The sequence below is a fragment of the Tupaia chinensis genome, unplaced genomic scaffold (assembly GCF_000334495.1).
Source record: "Tupaia chinensis unplaced genomic scaffold, TupChi_1.0 Scaffold000511_1, whole genome shotgun sequence".
Classification (NCBI taxonomy): Eukaryota; Metazoa; Chordata; class Mammalia; order Scandentia; family Tupaiidae; genus Tupaia; species Tupaia belangeri.
Window position 1 is genome coordinate 2,167,115 of NW_006160024.1, and position 23,079 is coordinate 2,190,193.

At 39.1% G+C, this 23,079-nt stretch overlaps 1 protein-coding gene across 1 annotated transcript in view; it reads left to right on the forward strand.

The window, feature by feature from the left end:
* The window catches only part of ZC3H6 (zinc finger CCCH-type containing 6), a 79,630-nt gene that overhangs the window by 24,150 nt on the left and 32,401 nt on the right, over positions 1-23,079 (forward strand). The window contains exons 2-4 of the mRNA XM_006156677.3: positions 1,262-1,442; positions 8,873-8,995; positions 19,566-19,842. Coding sequence (XP_006156739.1) covers positions 1,262-1,442; positions 8,873-8,995; positions 19,566-19,842 — 581 coding nt within the window. The remainder of the gene's footprint in view (positions 1-1,261; positions 1,443-8,872; positions 8,996-19,565; positions 19,843-23,079) is intronic.

Genomic DNA, 23,079 nt, shown 5'->3' on the forward strand with positions numbered 1-23,079 from the left:
CAGTTTCTAGGATACAGTCTCCGTAATAGCAGAGATATCGGTATTTAGATAGTAGAATTAGATTTTTAACTTCTATGAATACTTTTTTTTTTTTTTTTTTTTTAGATTGAGTTTTGCTATAGGGCACATGGGCTCACCAGAGACAGAGAGACAGAAAACAAGAAATCACCCCCTGAGGGTACAGCCACCCCACAATCCCTTCTCAATTCTCTCTGGATTTTGGGCAAACATGTGCCCAGCACTAGTTTTAAGCTGCCAGGTCTAGGAATTGAACCACAGTTAACTGTGTGGGAGTCCAGCAATATAACCATTATGCCATCTGCTGGTCTCATTCTTCTTTCCTTTTTTTTTTTTTTTTTTAAGAATTATTTATTTAATTTCATTATTATTATTCTTTATTTTGAACTAGAGAGGGAGAGAAAAAAGGAAAGGGAGAGAGCAAGTGGCCAGGTCCAGGACTTGAACTGCGGTCAGCAATGTGGGAATCCAGCACGTTTAACTACCACGCCACTTCTGGTCCCGCTGGTGGTCCCATTTTTCTATGAATATATATACATATATGTGTGTGTGTGTGTGTATATATATATATATATATATAACTTGAACCACAGTCAGCCATGTGGGAGTCCAGCGCCCTTAACCACCATGCCACCTGCCGGCCCTCTATGAATACTTTTTACAGGAATTTACAGTGCTTCTTTTGTGGCTTGGTTTCTGTTACTTACCTGTATATTGAAATTTGATTACTTATTGAAGTTTAATTTGTTAGTAAGAATTATTATAAATTGCTCTTTTTCTGAAACTATTTATGCTGACTACAGGCCACTAAGTTTAAAATTACTTCCTATAATTAGAATGTTTCCTGAAGTATTTTAGTTTAACTTTTTTTAAAAGGTAGCTTAATAGATGGTAACTGTTGTAATCCTTTGGGGTAGCACTGTATTTGATCATTCATTTTGTGAGAGTCAGTCATCTTAATCTAAATCAGAGGTTTGAAAACTTTGGCTACTGAAAATGTTTCTTAAATTTTCAAACTGTTGTAAAAAAGAGAAGAGGAAGGCTTTACAACAGAAATCATATATGGCCTTATAAATATAAACTATTTAATATCTGGACTTCTATAGAAGAAATTTTTCAGTCCCTTATCTAAATGAATATAACTTAAATTCTTGGTACATACTTTTTTCTTTTGAAAATGTTTCTATTAATATTTGTTACAGAATTAACATTTAAAAATAAAAATTTTCATTTTCTTCTACAGAGAAGATGGTGAATTAGAAGATGGTGAAATAGATGATGCAGGATTTGAAGAGACCCAAGAACAGGAAACAAAGGAGGATGAAAAGCAGAAAAATGAGAAAGCCTATAGAAAATCAAGAAAAAAGCACAAGAAGGAAAGAGAAAAGAAAAAATCCAAAAGGAGAAAACGTGAGAAACATAAGGTTAGTTGAAATCTATTTTTTAGTCTTTCAGGATTTTTTTTTAAGATTTTTGAAGATTTGATTTTTTTAAATTTTGCCATAGGGACCAGCAGATGGTGTAATGGTTTCGTCGCTGGATTCCCACATGGTCAACCACAGTTCAAGTCCCAGATCTGGTGGCTTAAAAATCACAGTGGGGACATGAGTGTGTATGCTCAAGATCCCAAGAGAAGAATTGAGAAGGGATTGTGGCATGGCTATCCCCCTGGGGGGGTGATTTTTTGCTTTGTGTCTCTGGCAATTGTAGGAACCCTATAGCACAAATTTCTTTAAAAAAAAAAAATCAAGGGAACCAGCAGTTAGCGTAATGGCTATGTCGCTGGACTCCCACGTAGTTGACCGCGGTTCATGTCCCGGACCCGGTGGCTTAAAACTCACGCCGGGCGCGTGTGCATGCATGCCCAAGATCCTGAGAGGAGAATGGAGGAGAAGGGATTGTGGCGTGACCATCCCCCCTTGGGGGTGATTTCTCGCTTTCTGTCTCTATGTCTCTCTCTGTCTGTCTGGCGAGCGCACGCACCCTACAGTGAAAATCTCTCAAAAAAAAAAAAATCAAAGCAAGATTTTTGTCATAGGGCATGTATGCTCACCAGTCAGAGAGAGACAAAGGGGTGAAAGTGAGAAATCACTCCCTAGAGTGGATGACCATGCTATTATCCCTTCTCCTCCATTCTCTCAGGATTTTGAGCATGCACGTACACACTCCTTGCATGATTTTCTTTCTTTTTTTTAGAGAGATTTTATAGGGTGTATATACTCACCAGAAGACAGAAAGTGAGAATCACCCCCCCAGGGGGATGACCATGCCACAATCCCTTTTCCATTCTTCTCTTGGGATTTTGGACATGCATACACACGTGAGTTTGCGTGAGTTTAAGCTGTTGGGCCCAGGATTCGAACTGCAGTTGACTACATGGGTGTCCAGTCATTACACCATCTGCTGGTCCTCCAGTATGATTTTCAAGTCACCTGGTCTGGAACTCGAATTATGGAGTCAGCCATGTGGGAGTACAGTGCCTTAACCCTCAAACCATTTTAGTAAATTTTCGAAATGTAAAATACTGAAAATTAGAAGGTATATGTCATTGCCTGTTTTGTTATGCAATATATGGATTGGACCAACCTGGGTCCTGGTAGTTAAGGTAACTGCATCCCACATAGCTGACTGTTTGGTTTGAGCCCTAGATTTGGCACATGTGAGTGTGTGCCCCAAATTCTGAAATGAGAGAGAAATGGAGAAGGAACTGTGGTGTGATAATGCTCCATGAAGAATACTTTCTAGAAAATAATTATTTATTTAATTTTATTTATTACTACTCAGTTTGACTAGAGAGAGCCATAGAGGGAGAGGGAGCGGGAGAAAGCCAACTACCAGGTCCTGGACTCAAATCATGGTCGAGCATATGGGAGTTCAGCACATTAACCACCATGCCACCTGTTGGCCCTGAAAAGTGCATTTTTGTTTCTCCCCTATCCCTGTCTCTATCCTCTGGCAAAATTTTAAAAATAAAACGTATAATTTTGTTATTTATATGATTAGCATCTATTTTTAAGAGAGGTTTTGCTATAGGGCATGTGTGTTTGTTGGAGAGACAGACAGAAAGAGAGAAATTAGCCCCCAGGGAGTATGACCACGCTACAGTCCCTTCTCCTCTCTTCTCTTGGGATTTTGGGCATGCATGCACATGTGCTTGGCATGAGTTTTAAGCTACCAGGTCCAGTACTTGAACTGAGGTTGACTACATGGGAGTCCAGCAATGCAAACATCATGCCATCTGCTGGTCCCATATTAGCATATCTTTTAAACATAAAGGTTATATGAATATCTTAAATATTTTTTTAATCAAGATGAATCTTTTTTTTTGGAGAGGTTTTTGCTATAGGACTCATGCACTCACCAGAAAGACAGAGAGACAGATAGATAGAAGGCGAGAAATCACTCTCTAGGGGGAATGGCCACACCGCAATCCCTTCTCCATTCTCCTCTTGGGATCTTAGGCATGCACGCACATGCACCCAGTGTGAGTTTAAGCCACCGGGTCTGGGACTTGAACTGCACTCGACTACGTGGGAGTTCAGCAACATAGCCATTACACTAACTACTGGTTCCAAGATGAGTCTTAATACAGATGAGCTAATCTTTTATTTGATGGAAGACTGTATACATGATTATTGGAAGGGTAAGGAAAGTTTTATTTTCTCTATTTCTTTTTTTTTTTTTTTTTTTTTTTAATTTGCTAGAATGTGTATGCTAGCCAGAGAGAAACAGAGAGAAAAGAGAGAGAGAAAGTGAGAAAGCATTTCCCATGGGGAATGGTCACACTGCAAACCTTTTTCTCCACCTCTCCTTCCTTTTCCTGAAAGGAAGAGGCATGTACACTCCTAGCATGTTTTTGAAACTACCAGATCCAAGACTTAAACCTCATAGTCAGCCATATGGTATTCAGTGCTTTAACCACCATACCATGGGCTGATCCAGAAGTTTCATTCTCTACAGATTTAGGTTACCAATATTGGCACTGTTCCTCTATTCATTTATTTATTTATTCATTCATTTATATGTGTTATCAAGTGCTTATTGTGGTAGCATTTTTGGCATAATACTAGGGGTGTGGTGAGTAAAATGGTTAGTTCTTACAGATTTTACATTGAAATGAGAAGGAGAAAAGCAACAAACGAAAAACAAATACTATTAAGACAGAAGAGTGCCAGATGGAATAGAATGTACACTTGGGTCAAGAAAAAGGAGACCTTATACTGACAGAATAATTGGGAAAGTTGACAGCAGCATTGGAGTATTTTTTTAATTTCCCCCATAAAAACAGAGCAATTAGGATAGCAAAATCAAAAACTTACTGTTTACAAAAAAGTAGGTAACAAGTTACTTCACAACCCTCAAAAATACAAGTGGAGAGCTGGTCCCGTTGGCAAGTGGTTAAGGGAGCTAGATCCCTCATGACTGACTATGTAGTTTGAATCCTGGCCCCAAAGGCTTGAAAAACATGTGAAGTATGTGTGTGTGGGTGTGCAAAATCCCAATAGGATGGAGAAATGGAGGAGAAGGGATTTGGCATGACCACACCCCATTGAGGGCTGCTTTTCTTCTCTCCCTTTCTCTGTCTCTCCAGCAAGTGAATGCACTCTGTGGCAAATTAAAAGCAAAAACAAAACAAACAAACAAAACAAATAGATGGGGGGAGGGCAGCAAAACGTGGAACAGCTGTGTTGTTGGACTCCCACAAGGCTGACTGCAGTTCAAGTCCTGGACCTGGTGGCTTGAAAATCATGTCAGGATGTGTGGGTACATGCCCAAGACCCCGGGAGGAAAGTGGAGGAGAAGGGATTACAGTGTAGCCATCTCTTTTGGGGGATGATTTCTCACTTTCCCTCTCACTGTCTCTGTCTCTCTCTCCAGGGAGTGAACATGCCCTAGGGCAAACACCTCTTAAAAAAAAGAAACAAAATAGGTGGAGCCAAACTATAGACAGCAACAAGACCAGTATAGTATCAGAATGGAAAGGAATGAAGCAGAGGGAAAGTAAAAAGACTTCTAGAAAAACAAATTCCTAAACAGTGTTTCTCTAAAATGAAACAGTCCTCTATGGAAAAGTTCAGTATGAAAAGGGTAGTGAGTCTCTACTTTAGAACAGCAACAGAACCTGTGAGATGACTTTATTAATTCCAGTTCACACATGAGTATAGGATAACCACAGGAACTTGGTTGTTACTAGAATGGTCAGGACCTGACCACATCCTTTTCTAGGTCATAGTCCCACATAGATGATACAAATTCTGGAAGTTGAACCTAAATTGATGAACAGGTATGTGTATTAGGGATAAGGAAAGATATGGTAACAAATGTGGGGATGGGAACAAAAGAGGCATATCTCAGAAGGTACTCAGCTATATTTTTGAATACTTCATGCTAATAGAAGAGATAATCCTAAAATCACGAAGCTAAGAAAGCTTTCTTGACCAATTCATCCCCCACCCTTTTTTTTTTTTAAGAGCAGGAAGACAGGAATATGGTCCTATGGTCCTATCTTTTTTTTTTTTTTTAAGAATTATTTTATTTAACTTTATTTATTTTAATTTAACCCAGAGAGGGGCCGAGCAAGAGAGAGAGAGAGGGAGAAAGTGAGAGAGCAAGCCACCAGGTCTGGGACTCAAACCACAGTCAACCATGTGGGAGCCCAGTACCTTTAACCACCACACCACCTAATGGCCCCTAAAATTGATTTCTTCTGAGACTGAGCTAGTGATACCACTCAAAACAGGGTCTTGATGTGATGATCCACCCCCTGCTTCAGCCAGCCCTGAATCATGGGTGCGTGCATGTGCCCATGCATGTCCTGGGTATACTCAGGGAAGTCTTGAGATACAAACCTAGAACTTCCCTTTGTGGGTCAGCCCCAGAGAGCATTGCCTTTTACTGTTGCACCGCCATCTGGTCCCTACTTCTATGTTTTAAGACACTTGAGGCAGCACATTTCTAGAGAAACAGCATTTCTATTAAGTATGTTGGTTGATAAAGCATTTTTTTTAAAGAGAGATTTTTGTTATAGGGCACGTGTACTCACTGGAGAGATAGAAAGACAGAAAAAGTGAGAAATCACCCCCCAGATGGGATGGCCATGCCACAATCCCTTCTTCTCCAGTTTCCTCTCTGGATCGTGGGCACACATATACACGTGCCCAGCGTGAGTTTTAAGCTGCCGGGCCCGGGACTCGAACTGCAGTCAACTGGAGTCCAGTGACATAACCATTATGTCATCTGCTAGTCCATGATTAAGCATGTTTACATGATAGTGGCATTTTAGAAATGTTAACCAGTAGTAACATTGGGATGTAGGGTAGACTGAATGTTTGAAAGATTTTTGAGGAAGCCAGTCCAGAAGATGGTTTTGTTTGTTGCTCTAATTGGCCATTGAAATACACTTTTGTGTTATTTGTATTATTTGTTTTTGATTACTAAAATAGCACAGAGTTATTTAAAAATTTAATAGTGGCAGAGAAAATTTAAAAGGAGTGGTGCCTCTAATCTCATTCCCCAGAGACAGCAGTTTGTATATAGTATTCTGGATCTTATTCTTATGTGCTAATGTATAATTTACTGTTTGTTCTATAGAGAATTTGTTTTAGACAAAGTATATTGAAATTTGATATTTTAAAGAATGAGAGGTTGATCCAAGTTTGTGGTAGTAAGAATGCTGAGCAATAGAAATCCCATAGAAGAGGGACCAGTAGGGGACCAGCAGATGGTGTAATGGTTATGTTGCTGGACTCCCATGTAGTTGACTGTGGTTCAAATCATAGACCCACAGAGCTGGTGGCTTAAACCTCATGCTGTGTACGTGACATGCATGCCCAAAATCTAGAGAGGAGAATGGAGGAGAAAGGATTGTGATGTGGTCATACCCCCGAGGGTTGGTTTCTCTCTTTCTGTCTCTCTGTCTCTCTCTGTCGAGTACATGTGCCCTATAGCAAAAATCTCTTTCTTGGGGGAAAAAAAAAGGCGGGGGGGGGTGCGGGAGGGTTACCAGCAAATGGTATAATGGTTACTTTGCTGGACTCCCACGTAGTCAACCCTGATTCCAGTCCCGGACCCAGTGGCTTAAAACTCATGTTGAGAGGGCTGGCAGGTGATATGGTTAAGGGTGCTGGACTCTCACATGGCTGACTGTGGTTTGAGTCCTGGACCTGGTTACTTGCTTTCTCACTTTCTTTCTCTTTCTCTCTCTCTTCTCACTCTGTCTGTCTCTGGTTAAATTTAAATAAATAAATAAATAAAATAAAAACAACAACAACAAAAAACAACTCATGCTGGCATGTATGTGTGCATGCCCAAGATCCCAGGAGGAACATGGGGAAGAAGGGAATGCGGCATGGCCATCCCCCTGGGGGGTGATTTTTTGCTTTTTGTCTCTGTCTCTCTGGTGAGCGCATATGCCCCATAGCAAAAGTCTCTTTAAAAAGAAAGAAAGAAATCCCATAGAAGGAATTAATGAAATTTACAGAGAAGTGAAAGCAAAGAATTAAAAATGACACCTACATTAATTTCTTTTTTTACATTCTTGCCAGAAGGCACATGCACTTGCCAAAGAAAGTCATAGAGAAGAAAATGAGAAATTGTCCCTCTGAAGAGATTGGCATTCTGCAATCTTTTCTCCTCCATTCTCCTCTTGGAGAGACAAATAGAGACAAAGCCAAAAATCACCCCCTGGGGGGATGGCCATGGTGCAATCCCTTCTCCATTCTCCTCTTGGAATCTTAGGGGGGACACACACACACACACCTGGCGTGAATTTCAAGCCACTCGGTCTGGGACTCAAACTGCGACTGACTACATGGGAGACCAGTGACATAACCATTATGCCATCTGCTGGTCCATGATTAAGCAGTTTTTCATGATAGTGATATTTTAGGAATGTTAACCAGTGGTAACACTGGGACATTGGGTAGACTGAATGTTGAAAAATTTGAGGAAGCCAGTCCAGAAGACAGTTCTGGGCTTGCTGGCACACATAACTAGCCTGATTGTCAAGCCGCCAGGGCCATGCTCAAACCACAGTTGGCCATTTAGCACTATAGCACCTTGACCATAATGTCACATGCTGGACCTAGACTCCTTTTTTTTTTTTTTAAGAATTATTTTATTTATTTATTTGTTTTAATTTGACCAGAGAGGGACAGAGTGAGAGAGAGAGAAGGAAATTGAGAAAGCAACCCATCAGGTCAAGGACTTGAACCGCGATTGGCCATGTGGGAATCCAGCACCCTATACCACCATGCCATCTGCCAGCCCCAGACTCCTACCTTTTTAAAGCTGAGGAAAATGGTAGTTATTATTGATACATGAGTGTCAGAAAGTAGTGCTAGCTTAGGAAAAAGGATAATGGATACTGAATTTTAGGCAAAATGAAGTATCCAGAAGAAATTCTACTAAATGAATTAAAGATACAGGGAGAAGAATTTCCATCGGAAATGTAGTGTTGGGAGTAATTTTGAAAGGTCCATGAGAGCGCAAAGATTTATAAGAGAACTTTTTCTAAGGAATGGGGCAGAGAACAGAACTGTTGAATGTTTAAAGCAAAAGGGTAGAAAGTGAAACGAGGGAGGCCCCACAAGTATGAGGAGTCTTTTCCACCTTGGAAATATCCCAAATAGCCTTTATGCCTCTCAAAAATATTTGATGAATACAGTATCTGATTGAGGGAGTCAGTTGGGGTGGTAGTGACATTTGGATCAAGAATTTTTCAGTAATACTTCAGAATTTTCTCGAATGATAAAATTGCTGGTTGGAACCTCTGGGCAAAACAAATTTATCTAGTTACTACTTAAACTTTCTTCCATTTGCAAATTTAACATATTTGTCTTTTCCTTCCCTTCAGCATAATTCTCCATCTAGCGATGATAGTTCAGACTACAGCCTTGATTCAGATGTCGAACATACAGAAAGTTCCCATAAAAAAAGAACTGGTTTCTACAGGGATTATGACATTCCATTTCCTCAGGTATTGTATTTTTTTCTCTTTATTGTATTGTGTTAAAACTTATAACATAAAAAAAAACATTTAAACTAGTTTTTAAATGTATAATTAAGTAGCATTAAGCATTTTTGCAACTTTGTGCCACCATCACCACTATCATTTTTCAGAAGTTACTGATCATCCCGAACAGGGACTCTACCCGTTAAACAATAACACCTCATTTTCTGCCTTCTCTAGTCCCTTGGTAACCATTTTCTACTTTCTATCTGTTTGAATTTTCCTATTCTTGGCCCTTCATATACGTAGAATCATACTATATTTATTCTTTATGTCTGACTTATTTCATTTAGTATACTATTTCTTTTCTTTTTTTTCTTTTTTTTTTTTGAGAGAGATTTTTGCTATAGTTTGCATGCGCACATAGGAGGGACAGAGAAACAGAAAGTGAGAAAGCACCCCCTCGCCCCCCAGTGGGGATGGCCACGCTGCAATCCCTTCTCCTCCATTCTTCTCTTGGGATTTTGGGCACGCACACACATGCATCTGGTGTAAGCTTTAAGAGCCTGGATCTGGGACTCAGACTGCGGTCAATTACATGGGAGTCCAGTGGTATAACCATTATACCATCTGCTGGTCCCCTTAGTATACTGTTTCTAAGGTTCATCCATGTTGTATTTTGTATCAGAATTTTATCCCAATCTTTGTTAAAAATCTGTATTGCCAACATTGCAGCTCAAACCTGTTATTCAAATAAATATTTAATATTTAAAAAAAAGAAAATAAAAAGAGAATTTCATCCCAGATAAGTCTGAATAATGTTCTACTGTATGGATATGCCACATTTTGTTTATCCATCTGTTGATAGACACTGGGTTGCTTCTGTCTTTTGGCTATTGAGAATAATGCTGCTTTTGAATGTAGGCACACAAACATTTCTTTGAGACTCTTAATTCATTGGGGTATATATCTAGGAGTGGAATTACTGAATCATATGGTAATTTTGTATTTAACTTTCTGAGGAGCCATAAAAGTTGCTGTTTTCCACAGCAATTGAACTATTTAACATTCCCACCAGCAATGGTTAAGGGTTCCTCTTTCTTCACATCTTTGCCAACACTTGTTATTTTCCATGTTTTTGTAAATAAAAAATGGATGTGAAATGCTATCTCATTAGGGTTTTGTCTTTTATGGGGAAAAATAAAACATTCACTTTTATTCTTTGTTTTCTGATACTTTAGAAAAAATGCTTTATCAGACACACACTACATGTATTAAATCTTTGAAAATAATGAATACATTATATACTAGTTTGCTAGACCTGCCATAAAATAGTACCACAGAGGGGCTGGCAGGTGGCATGGTGGTTGAGGTGCTGGATTTCCACATAGCCAACTGTGGTTTGAGTCCTGCACCTGGCAGCTTACTTTCTCACTTTCCCTCTCTCTCCCCCATGTCTCTTTCTCATCAAATGAAAATAAGTGAATAAATTAAATTAAATTAATAATTCTTTTTTTTTGGGGGGGAGAGATTTTTGCTATAGGGTGCGTGTGCTCACCAGAGAGAGAGAGACAGAGAGACAGAAAACAAGAAATCACCCCCCTCCCCGGGGGGGATGGCTATGCCACAATCCCTTCTCCTCCATTATCCTCTCAGGATCTTGGGCATGCATGCACATGCGCCCGGTGTGAGTTTAAGCTACCGGGTCTGGGACTGGAACCATGGTCAATTACATGGGAGTCCAGTGACATAGCCATTATGCCAACTGCTGGTCCCAAATTAATAATTATTTATTTTATTTTATTTATTCATTCATATATCTTCATTTTGACCAGAGAACGATACAGAGTGAGAAAGAGGGAAAGTGAGAAAACAAGCCACCTCCAGGACTTGAACTGTGGTTAGTCATGTGGGAGTGTCCAGCACCTTAACCACCACATCACCTGCTTGTCCCTAAATTAGTAGTTCTTTAAAAAAAAAAAAAAAGTAATACCACAGAATGGCTAATAAGAAATCTGTTTTCTCAGTCTGGAGGCTGGAAGTCCAAGATCCAAGGGGTCAGCAGAGTTTCTGCTGAAGGCTGTAAGGGAAGAATTTGTTTTAGGTTTCTTTCTTTGGGTTGTAGATAGCTACCGTGTTGTTGCTTTGTCCTCATATAGCATCTTTCTGTGCTTGAGAATCCTTGACCTCTTTCTGTGTCTCCAAATTTCCTTTCTTAGAACACCAGTCAAATTGGGTTATTTCCCACTCAAATGAATTCATTTCAACTTAATTACCTCTTTAAAGGCCCTGTCTCCAAATATAGTTACATTCTTAGCTGTTAGGGACTAGGACTTCCACATCTGAATTTTGGAGAGACACAATGCAAATCAACACATCATAGCACTATATTCAGTATGATTAGGAATTGAGGAAATGTTGAATTTTGAAGATAGGTGGCATTTACTTCAAGTGCAAAAATTACTTAAAGTGTTTTAAACAAAAATATTTGAAGCAATATGATATACTTAATATCTTTTTTCCTTTTATTTTGTAAATTTTCCAGAGTGTGTATGCACTTGCCAGAGAGAGACAGAAGAGAGGGAAAGGGAGAACACACCCTCATGGGGCTTGGTCATACCACAATCTCTTCTCCTCCATTTCTCCCTCCTTTTGGCATTCTGAGCACATACATGCATGCACCCCAGCATATTTTTCAAGCTGGCATCTACAGGATTTGAGCCATGTGGTTGGCCATGTGGAATACAGCTTCCATAATCAGTATGCCACAGAGTGACCCTATTTTATACTTTCTTAAATGTATTATACTAATGAGAAAAGTCCTCATTATAAATATTAATTATTATTTTACACTAGTAAAGTTTTTTGAGTCTCAGAGTACTAGGAAGTGTTCCAATCAATGGATACTTTATCTGAGGTTTTTTTTTTTTTTTTCCAATCTGTCTTTGTTACTATTTCCTTTCTTAGAACTACAAGAGCTCTATCATATTTGTTTTTTGTTTTTTTTTTTGATAGATTTTTGCTATCAGATGTATGTGCTCATTGAAGAGACAGAGAGAGACAGAGACAGAAAGTGAGAAATCACCCTCCAGGGGGATGACCACACTACAATCCCTTTTCTATTCTCCTCTTGGGGAATTTGGGCACACACCCACACATGTACCCAGCGTGTTTTAAGCTGCTAGGTCCAGGACTTGAATGATGGTTGACTACATGGGAGTCTACTGATGTAACTATACTTCCATCTACTGGTCCCCGTATTTGGTGTTCTAATCTCTTGTGGGTGTAGAAGCCAAATTTATTTGCTTGTTGAGAATTATTTCTATAATTTCACTCTATTGCCCTTCCCCCTTTTTATTTTTACTTTTAATTATTTATGAGAGAGAGAAAAATAAGCACCCTTAACAGAGTCTCAGCACACTGTGACACCCTGTTACCCCCGCCAGTTCTTCCAACCAGCTAGATCATTGACACACAATGTGCCCGGTGTTTTTCCGGTTGACGCAGAATCCAAACTCTAGTGTTCTATGTGGCTCCAGCATTACAGATCGGTGCCCTGCCACCTGTACCTTCATGGCTAGGCTTTTTGCCATCTTTATAGTTGAGGTTACTCAGTGACCACTATATAAATGAGATTTTATTAAAATGTCTTCTAAAATTTGAAAAGATTTAGGGACCAACAGTTGACGTAATGGCTATGTCACTGGACTCCCATGTAGTCGACAATGGTTTGAGTCCTGGACCTGGTGGCTTAAATTCATGCCGGGCATGTGTGCATGTGTGCGTGCGCACCCAAGATCCCAAGAGGAGCATGAAGGAGAAGGGATTGTGGTGTGACCATCCCTCCTGGGGGGTGATTTCTCACTTTCTGTGTCTCTGTTCCTCTGTCTTTCTGGCATACACATGCTCCCTGTAGCAAAAACCTCAAAAAATTTTATATAGGTATATATTAGAATGTATGATGTCTAATGTGTCTAGTGATTTGGGGGACAGTGGTGTTGTAATTTCTCAGGACACTTTTGTACCTGTTTATTGGAATTATTTTTACTGCTATCACCAAAATTTTTAAACTAGTTCACTTCAGTAAACACTGATGTGGTATGTGCATTCATCATCTCCAGTTAGATTTATTTTTTAGAAACAGTGAAAGGTCCTTTAGAGACTTCCACTGAATGAAAAGATACATAAGTTGGGCATTATTATTTCAGATAACAAGGCATTTGAAAATATTAAGTAAAAATACTTGCAGGTTCTTAGTTCATAAGTTGTCACTGAAAGTAATTCTGACAGAGGTCAGGATATTTAAAATAGTGGTAGCATTAATTTTAATAAATACTTAGCCTTCTATAAGGATACTGTGGAGGACAAGACCAATTGGTAGGTATAAATAAATGGCATTTCAGTGTCTCATGCTTTTTTGAAACATTATGCAGTTATTATTAATAAATATGTATTGCTAATTGTCTGTTACATATCCCTATAGATACACTATTGATTCGACTTCAAAAAATAGTGGTCTTTTATATTTATCCATATTTCATTTCTAGTGTTTTTTTTTTTTTTCTTTGTCCAGATCTGAGTTTCAGTGTGGTATTCTTTTATCCTAAATTACCTCATATATCTTTAGTTTAGTATTTTTTTTTGTAGTACAGGTTTGCTGTCAAATTCTCTTAGCTTTTATTTCTTGGGCAATGTGTTTATCTCCCCCTTATGTGTACTTTTTTGTCATAATTTCTGTTTACAGAAAAATTGGGAGAATGGTACAAAGAACTCCTGTGTCTTTCACATAGATTCCTTGGTCGTTAATCTTTTGCTGTGCATGCTTAATCTTTTTTTTAGAGAGGTTTTTGCTATAGGGCATGTGCGTTTGCCAGGAAGACAGAGAGAGACAGAGAGACAGAAAGTGAGAAATCACCCTCCGGGGGGATGGCCACGCCGCAGTCCCTTCTCCTCTATTCTCCTCTCGGGATCTTGGGCACGCACGCACATGTGCCCAGCTTGAGTTTAAGCCACCAGGTCTGGGACTCGAACCGTGGTCAACTACATGGGAGTCCAGTGACATAGCCATTAAGCTAACTGCTGGTCCCACTTTTTTGTTAGTTTCCTGTCATGTGATTTTTATCTCCTCATAAGCCTGTTTTTATTTTATTTCATTTTTTCCCTATTACATGTTAGGCATTATATTTGCAAAATACAGTGCATTTTGCAGAAATAATTTGAGGCCTAGGATAATATTCTTTTCTTCTGGAGGGCATTTTTACTTGCATCCAGCAGATATGTGGTGACCTTTACCAGTTTTATTCATTTCAGGAGTTGAGATGTTTCTGGGTCCCCCAGATGGTTGAAAGCTAGGCTGCAGCCTCTGATTCACATTTTGAGGTCCCTTCTAATTGAGGGGGGATGGTTACTAAGCTTCCATCATTTCCAGACTCTGGGCTGAACATTTTTTTGAGAAAGACATTTTTGCTTTAGGGCATGTATGCTTGCCAGAGACACAGCGAGAGACAGAGAGACAGAAAGCAAGAAATCATTCCCCCAGAGGGGAGGGGATGGCCACACCGCAATCCCTTTTCCTCCACTCTCCTATCAGGATTTTGAGCATGCACACGCACACATGCACCCAGTGCAAATTTAAGCCACTGGGTCCGGGACTCAGACTGTAGTTAACTATGTGGGAGTCCAGTGACATAATCATTATGCCATCTGCTGGTCCCTGGACTCAACCTTTTGTCTGCATAGAGTAAAGGAACAATCAGAAGTTCTGTTGAATCTTTTCAGCTTATTCTTGATGGGCTGGTGCACTCGGGGTAAATGCAGCTCCGAATGCTACTTCCTTGTCAGGATTTTCATCTACTCCATGAGTAATGGTCCAGTAATCCTTGACTCATTTGTTAACTCTCTGATGTCTACAAGGAGATTTGAAAAATGTATTTCACCTATCTTTTCTACTTGAAAAGGTAATTTCAGATCTGAATTACCTAGTCTTCCATTATCAGAAAAGCAAGTTCAATACCATAGGATTGACACACCAAGAGTTAGAAAATAACCTAACTAGGGGCCAGCAGTGGCGTAGTGGTTGACACTGGACTTTCATGTAGCTGATCCTAGTTCGAGTCCTGGACCTGGTGGCATGCTTTCTCACTTTCCCTCTCTGTCTGTCTCTGGTTAATACACATGCCCTGTAGCCAAATCAAAAATAATAATAATTAAATTAAACAAATCTTTTTTAAAAAAGAAAGGAAATATCCTAACTATATCCTAAAAAAACTCAGTTTCTTATATAACTGATGTCTGCCATGTAAATTCTATAATTACATGTCAAAAATAGACTATAATGTTAGCATGTACCAGTTAAATGAGAGGACTTAATATAGCTTCCTTTTTCCTCATCCTTGTTCAGGGCCTCTTGTTTCCTTATTTCATGTTTCCGGTGAGTGCTATGGGGCCAATTTTCTGTTCTAAAATTTTAAAAAAAGAAAAGATTAAAAAAAAAAAAGAAAACAAATCTGACCCATAGACATTTTAGCAATTTATATAGCCTAATAACTGGTTTGCAAAGCAATCAGAAAAACTGTATCTTTGATTAGAATTTATGATCTTTTTCATTCCTTTTATCTTTCCTTGGTAGGGCTTTAAAAAGTACTTGCTGGACTCTTGCTGGTGAATTCATTTTGTTCATTCCAGTGGTGAACATGTGGACCAAAGGAGGTATTCTAGAGAATTGGGCCATTCGATAACACTTCATCTATTTAGTGCCCAAATAGTGTAGCACTCTGACCTAAGTGCTAAAGATGGTAGCAACCCACATTAGAAGATTCCACCACGGAAGCAGCCCTGGGATAGAATGTTTGCATCCATAGGGCCATTAGGAATATTTGCAGGTGAGAAAACTAGAGAAGTTTAGGGATAATTCTATTTTAAAAGATAGGAGTTTGGAGATTGTTTTTTACAAAGCTGTGACAGAGAATTGAGTTAATATTAAGAATTTAAAATTTTTATGATGGTGATGTAGTGGTTGACACTGGATCTTACATGGCCGACTCCACAGTTTGAGTCCTGTACTCAGCAGCTTGAAAATCACTCCAGGTGCATGTGGGTACGTGCCCAAAGTCCTGACAGGAGAAGGGTTTGCTGTGTGGCCATTCTCCCTGGGGAGTAATTTCTTACTTTCTCTCTCCCTGTGTCTCTCTCTGGCAAGTGCACACACCCTATGACAAAAATTTTTTAAATGATAATTAAAGGGACCAGCAGGTGGTGTGGTGGTTAAGGGTACTGGACTCCCACATGGCTGACTGCAGTTCAAGTCCAGAGCTGGCAGCTTGCTTTCTCACTTTCCCTCTCTCTCTTGCTCACTCTGTCCCTCTCTGGTCAAATTTAACTAAATAAATAAAGTTAAATAAAATAATTCTAAAAAGAATAATAATTAAAAAAAACCCCACTTTCATGACAAGCATGTAATTTCCATAGAAAAGTTGATACTCGTCCATTAATGGAGTAATCTAAAGCATTGAAATATGTCACTAAAGCATTAATATAAGAGCTTTTTTTTTTTTTTGCCATAAGGTGCATTCGCTCACTGGAGAGATACACGGTAAGAGACAGAGAGAGGGAAAGTGAGAAATCACCTTCAGTGGGGATGGCTACAGTGTAATCCTGTCTCCTCCTTTCTTGCCTAAGGAATTTGGGCATGCATACCCACATGCCTGGCATGTTTTTCAGGCCACTGGGTCTGGGACTTGAACCACAGAATCGGCCATGTGGGATCTAGAGCTTTCATCACCACACCATCTGCTGGCCCTATAATACCATTTATAAAAAAAAGGAAATGTAAGCATCATTGAACTAATTAACTTAATCTTCAACGTAATCTAAGCAATTATTTTTTTTTTGCTTTAGTTTTCATACTGGCTTTTTAAAATGTCAGAAATACTGCCTTTTGGTTACAGTTGTAATTCTTCTGAATTTTGAGGTACTAGATTAAGAATGGGGTTTATAAGCTTTTTTTAAAAAAATTATTATTTTATTTTATTTTTTTTTTTTGAGAGGTTTTTGCTATAGGGCACATGTGCTTGCCAGAAAGACAGAAACAGAGACAGAAAGCAAGAAATTACCCTCCAGGGAAGATGACCACGCCACAATCCTTTCTCCTCCATTTTCCTCTTGCGATCTTGGGATCTTGGGCATGCACGCATATGTGCCCAGCGTGAGTTTAAGCCACCAGGTCTGTGACTCGAACCGCAGTTGACTACATGGGAGTCCAGAGACATAACCATTACACCAACTGCTGGTCCTAAATTTATTCATTTATTTAAATTTGACCAGAGAGAGAGAGAGAAAGTGAGAAAGCAAGCCACCAGGTCCAGTACTCAAGCTGTGGTCACTCATGTGGGAGTGTCCAGCGTCTTAGCCACATGTCATCTGCTGGTTCAGGGGTTTATAAGCTTTAAAAAAGTATTGTTTTTTTTCTTTTTTTTTTTTTTTTGAGAGGTTTTTGCTATAGGGCACGTGTGCTCACCAGAGAGACAGAGAGACAGAAAGCGAGAAATCACCCCCTCAGGGGGATGGCCACGCTGCAATCCCTTCTCTTCCATTCTCCTCTCGGGATCTTGGGCATGCATGCACACGTGCTCAGCATGAGTTTTAAGTCAACAGGTCCAGGACGCAAACCGTGGTCGACTACACAGGAGTCCAGCAACATAGCCATTACGCTAACTGCTGGTCCCAGAAAGTGCTTTTTCTTGTTTAAAAGAAATTTGAAGTCTAATAGTATCTTTAGCTGTTAAAATAATAAGCGAATTGATTTTTGTGATTAGTTACAAATATTTTCTATTTTATAATTATAAAGATCTTATATTTTACTGCATTTAATTGAAAACACATAATCCTGGGACCAGCAGTTGGTGTAATGGCTATGTCGCTGGACTCCCACATAGTCGACTGTGATTCGAGTCCCGGACCCGGCAGCTTAAACTCACGCTGGGTGCGTGTGTGTGCATGCTCAAGATCCCGAGAGGAGAATGGAGGAGAGGGGATTGCGGCGTGGCCATCCCCCCTGGTGGGTGATTTCTCACTTTCTGTCTGTCTCTGTCTGTCTGGCGAGCGCACGTGCCCTATAGCAAAAAACTCCAAAAAAAGAAAGAAAGAAAACACATAATCCCAATGTTGGTATTTTGTCAGGGTAATATTTTTATATCACACTTAAAATTCACTATGCTGGGACCAGCAGATGGTGTAATGGTTACATCGCTGGACTCCCACATGATTGGCCATGGTTCAAATCCCAGACCTGGCAACTTAAAACTCATGTTGGGCATGTGTACTTGCAATGCCCAAGATCCCAAGAGGAGAGGGGATTGCAGTGTGGTCATCACCACTTGGGGGTGATTCTTGCTTTCTGTCTCTCTGTCTCTTTCTGTCTCTTGGACAAGTGCCTGCGCCCTATAGCAACAATCTCTCTTAAAAAAAGAATTTACTAAGCCAAGTATGAATCATAGCCTGTGCTTTTTCTAGACCTTCAAGTTAAATTTATGTGTAGTTTTCTTGCTTATTTGTAAAAAATTGACAGAAGAAGAAGAGCCAGCAGGTGGTATGGTAGTGAAGGTGCTGGATCCCACATGTCCAACTTTGGGGTTCAAGTCCCAGATCCAGAAACTTGAAAGACACACTGGGTATGTATGTATATGTGCTCAGAATCCTGAGAGGAGAATTATGTGTATGTACTCAAAATCCTGAAAGGATAATGGAGAAAGGATTGCGGTGTGGCCATCCTTCCTGAGGGGTGATTTCTCACTTTTCTTCTCTCCTTTCTCCTTCTCCTTCTTACTTTCCAGTGAACACATAGCCCTATAGCAAAAACAAAGTTGAGAGAGAATATGATAGAATTTAGTAAAACTGTATTTCAGTGAAAACAAACTTTAGTACTATTATACTTCTATGACTAAAGTCAATTTTTTGTTTTCACGTACTTTAGTAAGGAAGTAATAAGATTAATGTTTGTTGTAGTAAACAGTTTCTAGTGAACAGTTTATTTGGTAGGTATTTTTTGCTATTAGGAAAACTCAGTTTTTTTTTTTTTTGAACCTTAATATAAGGTTTTCTTTTTATAAAATTTTTGACACAATTTTTTGTTAAATATAATGTCATTTGAGTTTTTTCTCAATATTAGGAGAAAAAAATATATATGTATTCCCCTCCCCCTCCACACAACTCTCCACACTTCAAGATATTTTACTGTCTTTTCCTTATTTTGAAAAAGGCCTTTTCATTTTTAGGAGAAGGAATTTATGTGTCATAGTGTGAATTTTTAAGTATTCCTGTGCATATGAATATTGAGACCTATAACATGGAAAACAAAACCTAAAACATAACAATCATAATGCTTAATAATATCAGAGTAGTATTTAGCATTCTGAACTTGGTACTAAGTGCTGTCATAGACAAGTACTAATGAAGAGTCAGAGCTAATAACTGTCTTTTCTTCTCCTCTTACTCCCAACTTTCTGGGGGGGAGGATGTGTGTGTGAAAGATGTTCTCTGCTACTATCAACTGATGTATGTAATTGTAAAGTTCTGATAATGATTGTCCATTTTTACTTAGCATGGACATATATCAGGAAGCTATGTGACATCAAAGAAGGGTCAACATAACAAAAAATATAAAAGTAAAGAATATGATGACTACAGTACCTACAGTGATGACAACTTTGGTAACTACAGTGATGACAACTTTGGTAACTATGGTCAGGAAACAGAGGAAGATTTTGCCAGTCAGCTGAAGCAATACAGACGCGTTAAGGAAACCTCAACTACTGCTTTAGGGTCATCGTTTTCTAAAGAACCAGGAAAAAAACAGAGAATGAAAGGAGTTCAGCAAGGTAAGTTTAAAATTCCAGTCTATTTTAGAATATAAGAAATGTACTAAAACAATAACTATAGAGTAAAAACTTAGACTTTTTGTTTTAGTCTCTTCTCAAGACCAACTTGTGTTACCTAAATTCATCTTTCTTAATTTTGTAAACTTTGAGGAAAAAAAAATGTATAAATATTTAATCTACATGGTATCTTAATATTTCAATTAGAAAAATTATTTTTAAAATATATAAAATGTAATACAACTTTCTTATATTTTTTCCTCTTCCCTGCTATGTGATGTCGATATGCAGTTGTGTCTTTTACCCTATGTATTACTTTAAATTTTAAAACAATAAGGACAGAATTCTGAGAAGCCGTTCTTTTATTAGGCTTTAAAATATGACAGTCTTTGGTACCAGCAGGAGGCATGGTGGTTAAGGTGCTGGATCCCATGTGGCCAACTCTACAGTTCAAGTCTTGTATCTAGCAGCCTGAAAAAAACACCAGGCACATGTGCTTGCCTCCCCAAAATCCTGGAGGGAGAATGGAGGAGAAGGGATTGCAGCATGGCCATTCTCCTTGAGGAATTTCTCACTTTCTCTGTCTCTGTCTCTCCCCAGTGAGCACAAAAATATATATATTTTTAACTTTATGTATTTATTTATTCATTTATTTTAATTTGACTAAAAAGGGACAGAGGAGAGTAAGAGTGAGAAAGAGAGGAGAGAGAAGGAAGGTGAGAAAACAAGCCTCCAGGTCCAGGACTCAAACCACAGCCGGCCATGTGGGAATCCAGCTCCTTTAACCACCACATCACCTTCTGGCTCGAGCTGGAAGGCTTAAAAAAATTAAAATATGCCAATCATCTTTGCTATGTAAATGTATGTAGGACTATAGACATTCTTGAAGATTGGAAATAACATAATCTAAAGGCATTTCTGGAGTGATCACCTATTATGTGTTAAAGTACATGATTCCTGGTAAGATCAGGAGAAGTTGTCACCTGGTGACAATAAGTGAAGAAACTATAGGCATGTAAAACCCAAATTGACCTCAAGTATTAGCTTGATGAAAACTGGAGCAAGATGAAGTAGTGAGAAGCCACAGGCGAAAACTACCTTTTAATTATCTTTGAATAAAGGAAGCAATTATTAGTATATTTGGTTACTTCTGTGGCTTTTTTTCTTGATTTCCTAGCCAAATTTCTTTAAAAATATAAATCCAGGCTTAGCTAAAGGGAAAATAATTTATCTATTTCATTTCATTTTTTAAAGGATTCTTTATTTATTTATTATTATTTTTTCCCCATATATGTTTTGCCAGAGAAAGAGCGAGAGAGAGAGAGAGTGAGAGAGCAAGCCACAAAGTCCAAGACTCCAACCATGATCGGCCATGTGGGAGTGTCCAGTGCCTTAACCACCACGTCACCTGCTGGCCCCACATTTCGTTTTTGACATTTATTTTCCTCTCTTGAGATATGAAAATATTATTATATGGTCAGATGCAGAAAACATTTCCTATTTGTAGAAAAGATGACCAACAATGACCAAAGATAAAGCAAAACTAATTTGAATCCCTATCAGCCAGAATTTTTTTTTTGGGGGGGGGGAGAGGTTTTTTTGCTATAGGGCTCGTGCGCTTGCCAGACAGACAGAGAGAGACATAGAGACAGAAAGCGAGAAATCACCCCCTGGGGGGATGGTCACGCCACAATCCCTTCTCCTCCATTCTCTTCTCGGGATCTTGGGCATGCACGCACACGCGCCCAGCGTGAGTTTTAAGCCGCCGGGTCCGGGACGCGAACTGCGGTCGAGTACGTGGGAGTCCAGCGACATAGCCATTACACTAACTGCTGGTTCCCTCACCCAGAAATTTTTGATCTACCTTCTTCCAGGAAAAAAAAATACATACTGTTGTAACTTGTTTTTTTCTCTTGACTATGAATTATATTTCGGTCATTCTTATATTCTTTTAATTATTATTAATTTGACAGAAGGACATAGAAAAGAAGGAAAATGAGAAAGCACCCTCCATGGGGAATGGTCATGCCACAATCCCTTCTCCTCCATCTCTACTTTCAGGATTTTGGGCATGTACATATACATTTGTTTCTCAAGCCTCTGGGTCCTGGATTCAAACCATACAGTTGGCCATGTAGGATCCAGATACCCTAACCACCATATAGCCCCACTCTTAACTTAATACTTATTTCTGTACAGCTAATAGATATACCATAATTTGTCTCAACAAATTGTTAGATTTGTTTGGCACAAATTATTTGAGATTTAAGTTATACCATTTTTTTTCCTGTGATTAACCCTGCAATAAATATATTTAAACATATCTCAGAAAATATCAAACATCATTTTCTTTAAAATAATTTTTTTTAAACTTTGTTTCTTCCAAGAAAAAGAGAGAGAGAGAGATGGACAAACAGATACCCCCAGTAGTATCTTCACTCTGCAGTCCACCTCCAGCTTGTCTGTCAGGATCATAGCCATGTGTGCACTTGCACAGCATGTATAGGAAGACCTTGGAATGTGAACTAGCAACTCTCACATGTGGCTTCTGCATTACAGAGTATTGTGTTAACTCTGTCACCATGGATAGCCATTTTCTTAAGAAAGAGATCCAGTGCCAGAAGGTGGTGTAGTGGTTAAGGTGCTGGATTCCCACATGGTCAACCACAGGCAGAGTCTCAGACCTGGCGGCTTCAAACTCACGCTAGCTAAGGGTGCATGCATGCCCAAAATCCCGAGAGGAGAATAGAGAAGGGATTACAGCATGATTATCCCCCAGAGGGTGTGATTTCTTGCTTTCCGTCTCTGTTTCTCCAGTGAGCGCAACATGTCGTATAGCAAAAATCTCTCTCTCCAAAAAAGAGTAAGTTCCTAAAGTAAAATTGTCAAGTCAAAAGACATAGCTACAACATTTGAAGATGTTCATCCATATACCAAATTGTTATCCAAAAATGTGATGTGCTAGTTTCTAAGTGCCCTACCAGTGTGTGAAAAATACCATTTTCTCCAAGCTCTAGCAACACTGAACTTTACTGTTCTTTGAGGTAAAAGAACAGTAAAGTTATTTTTTGAATAACTTTATTTTTGAAATGTTATTTAAAAAAATTTTTTTGAGAGGTTTTCGCTATAGGGCGCGTGCGCTCACCAGACAGACAGAGAGAGACATAGAGACAGAAAGCGAGAAATCACCCCCCAGGGAAGATGGTCACGCCGCAATCCCTTCTCCGCCATTCTCCTCTT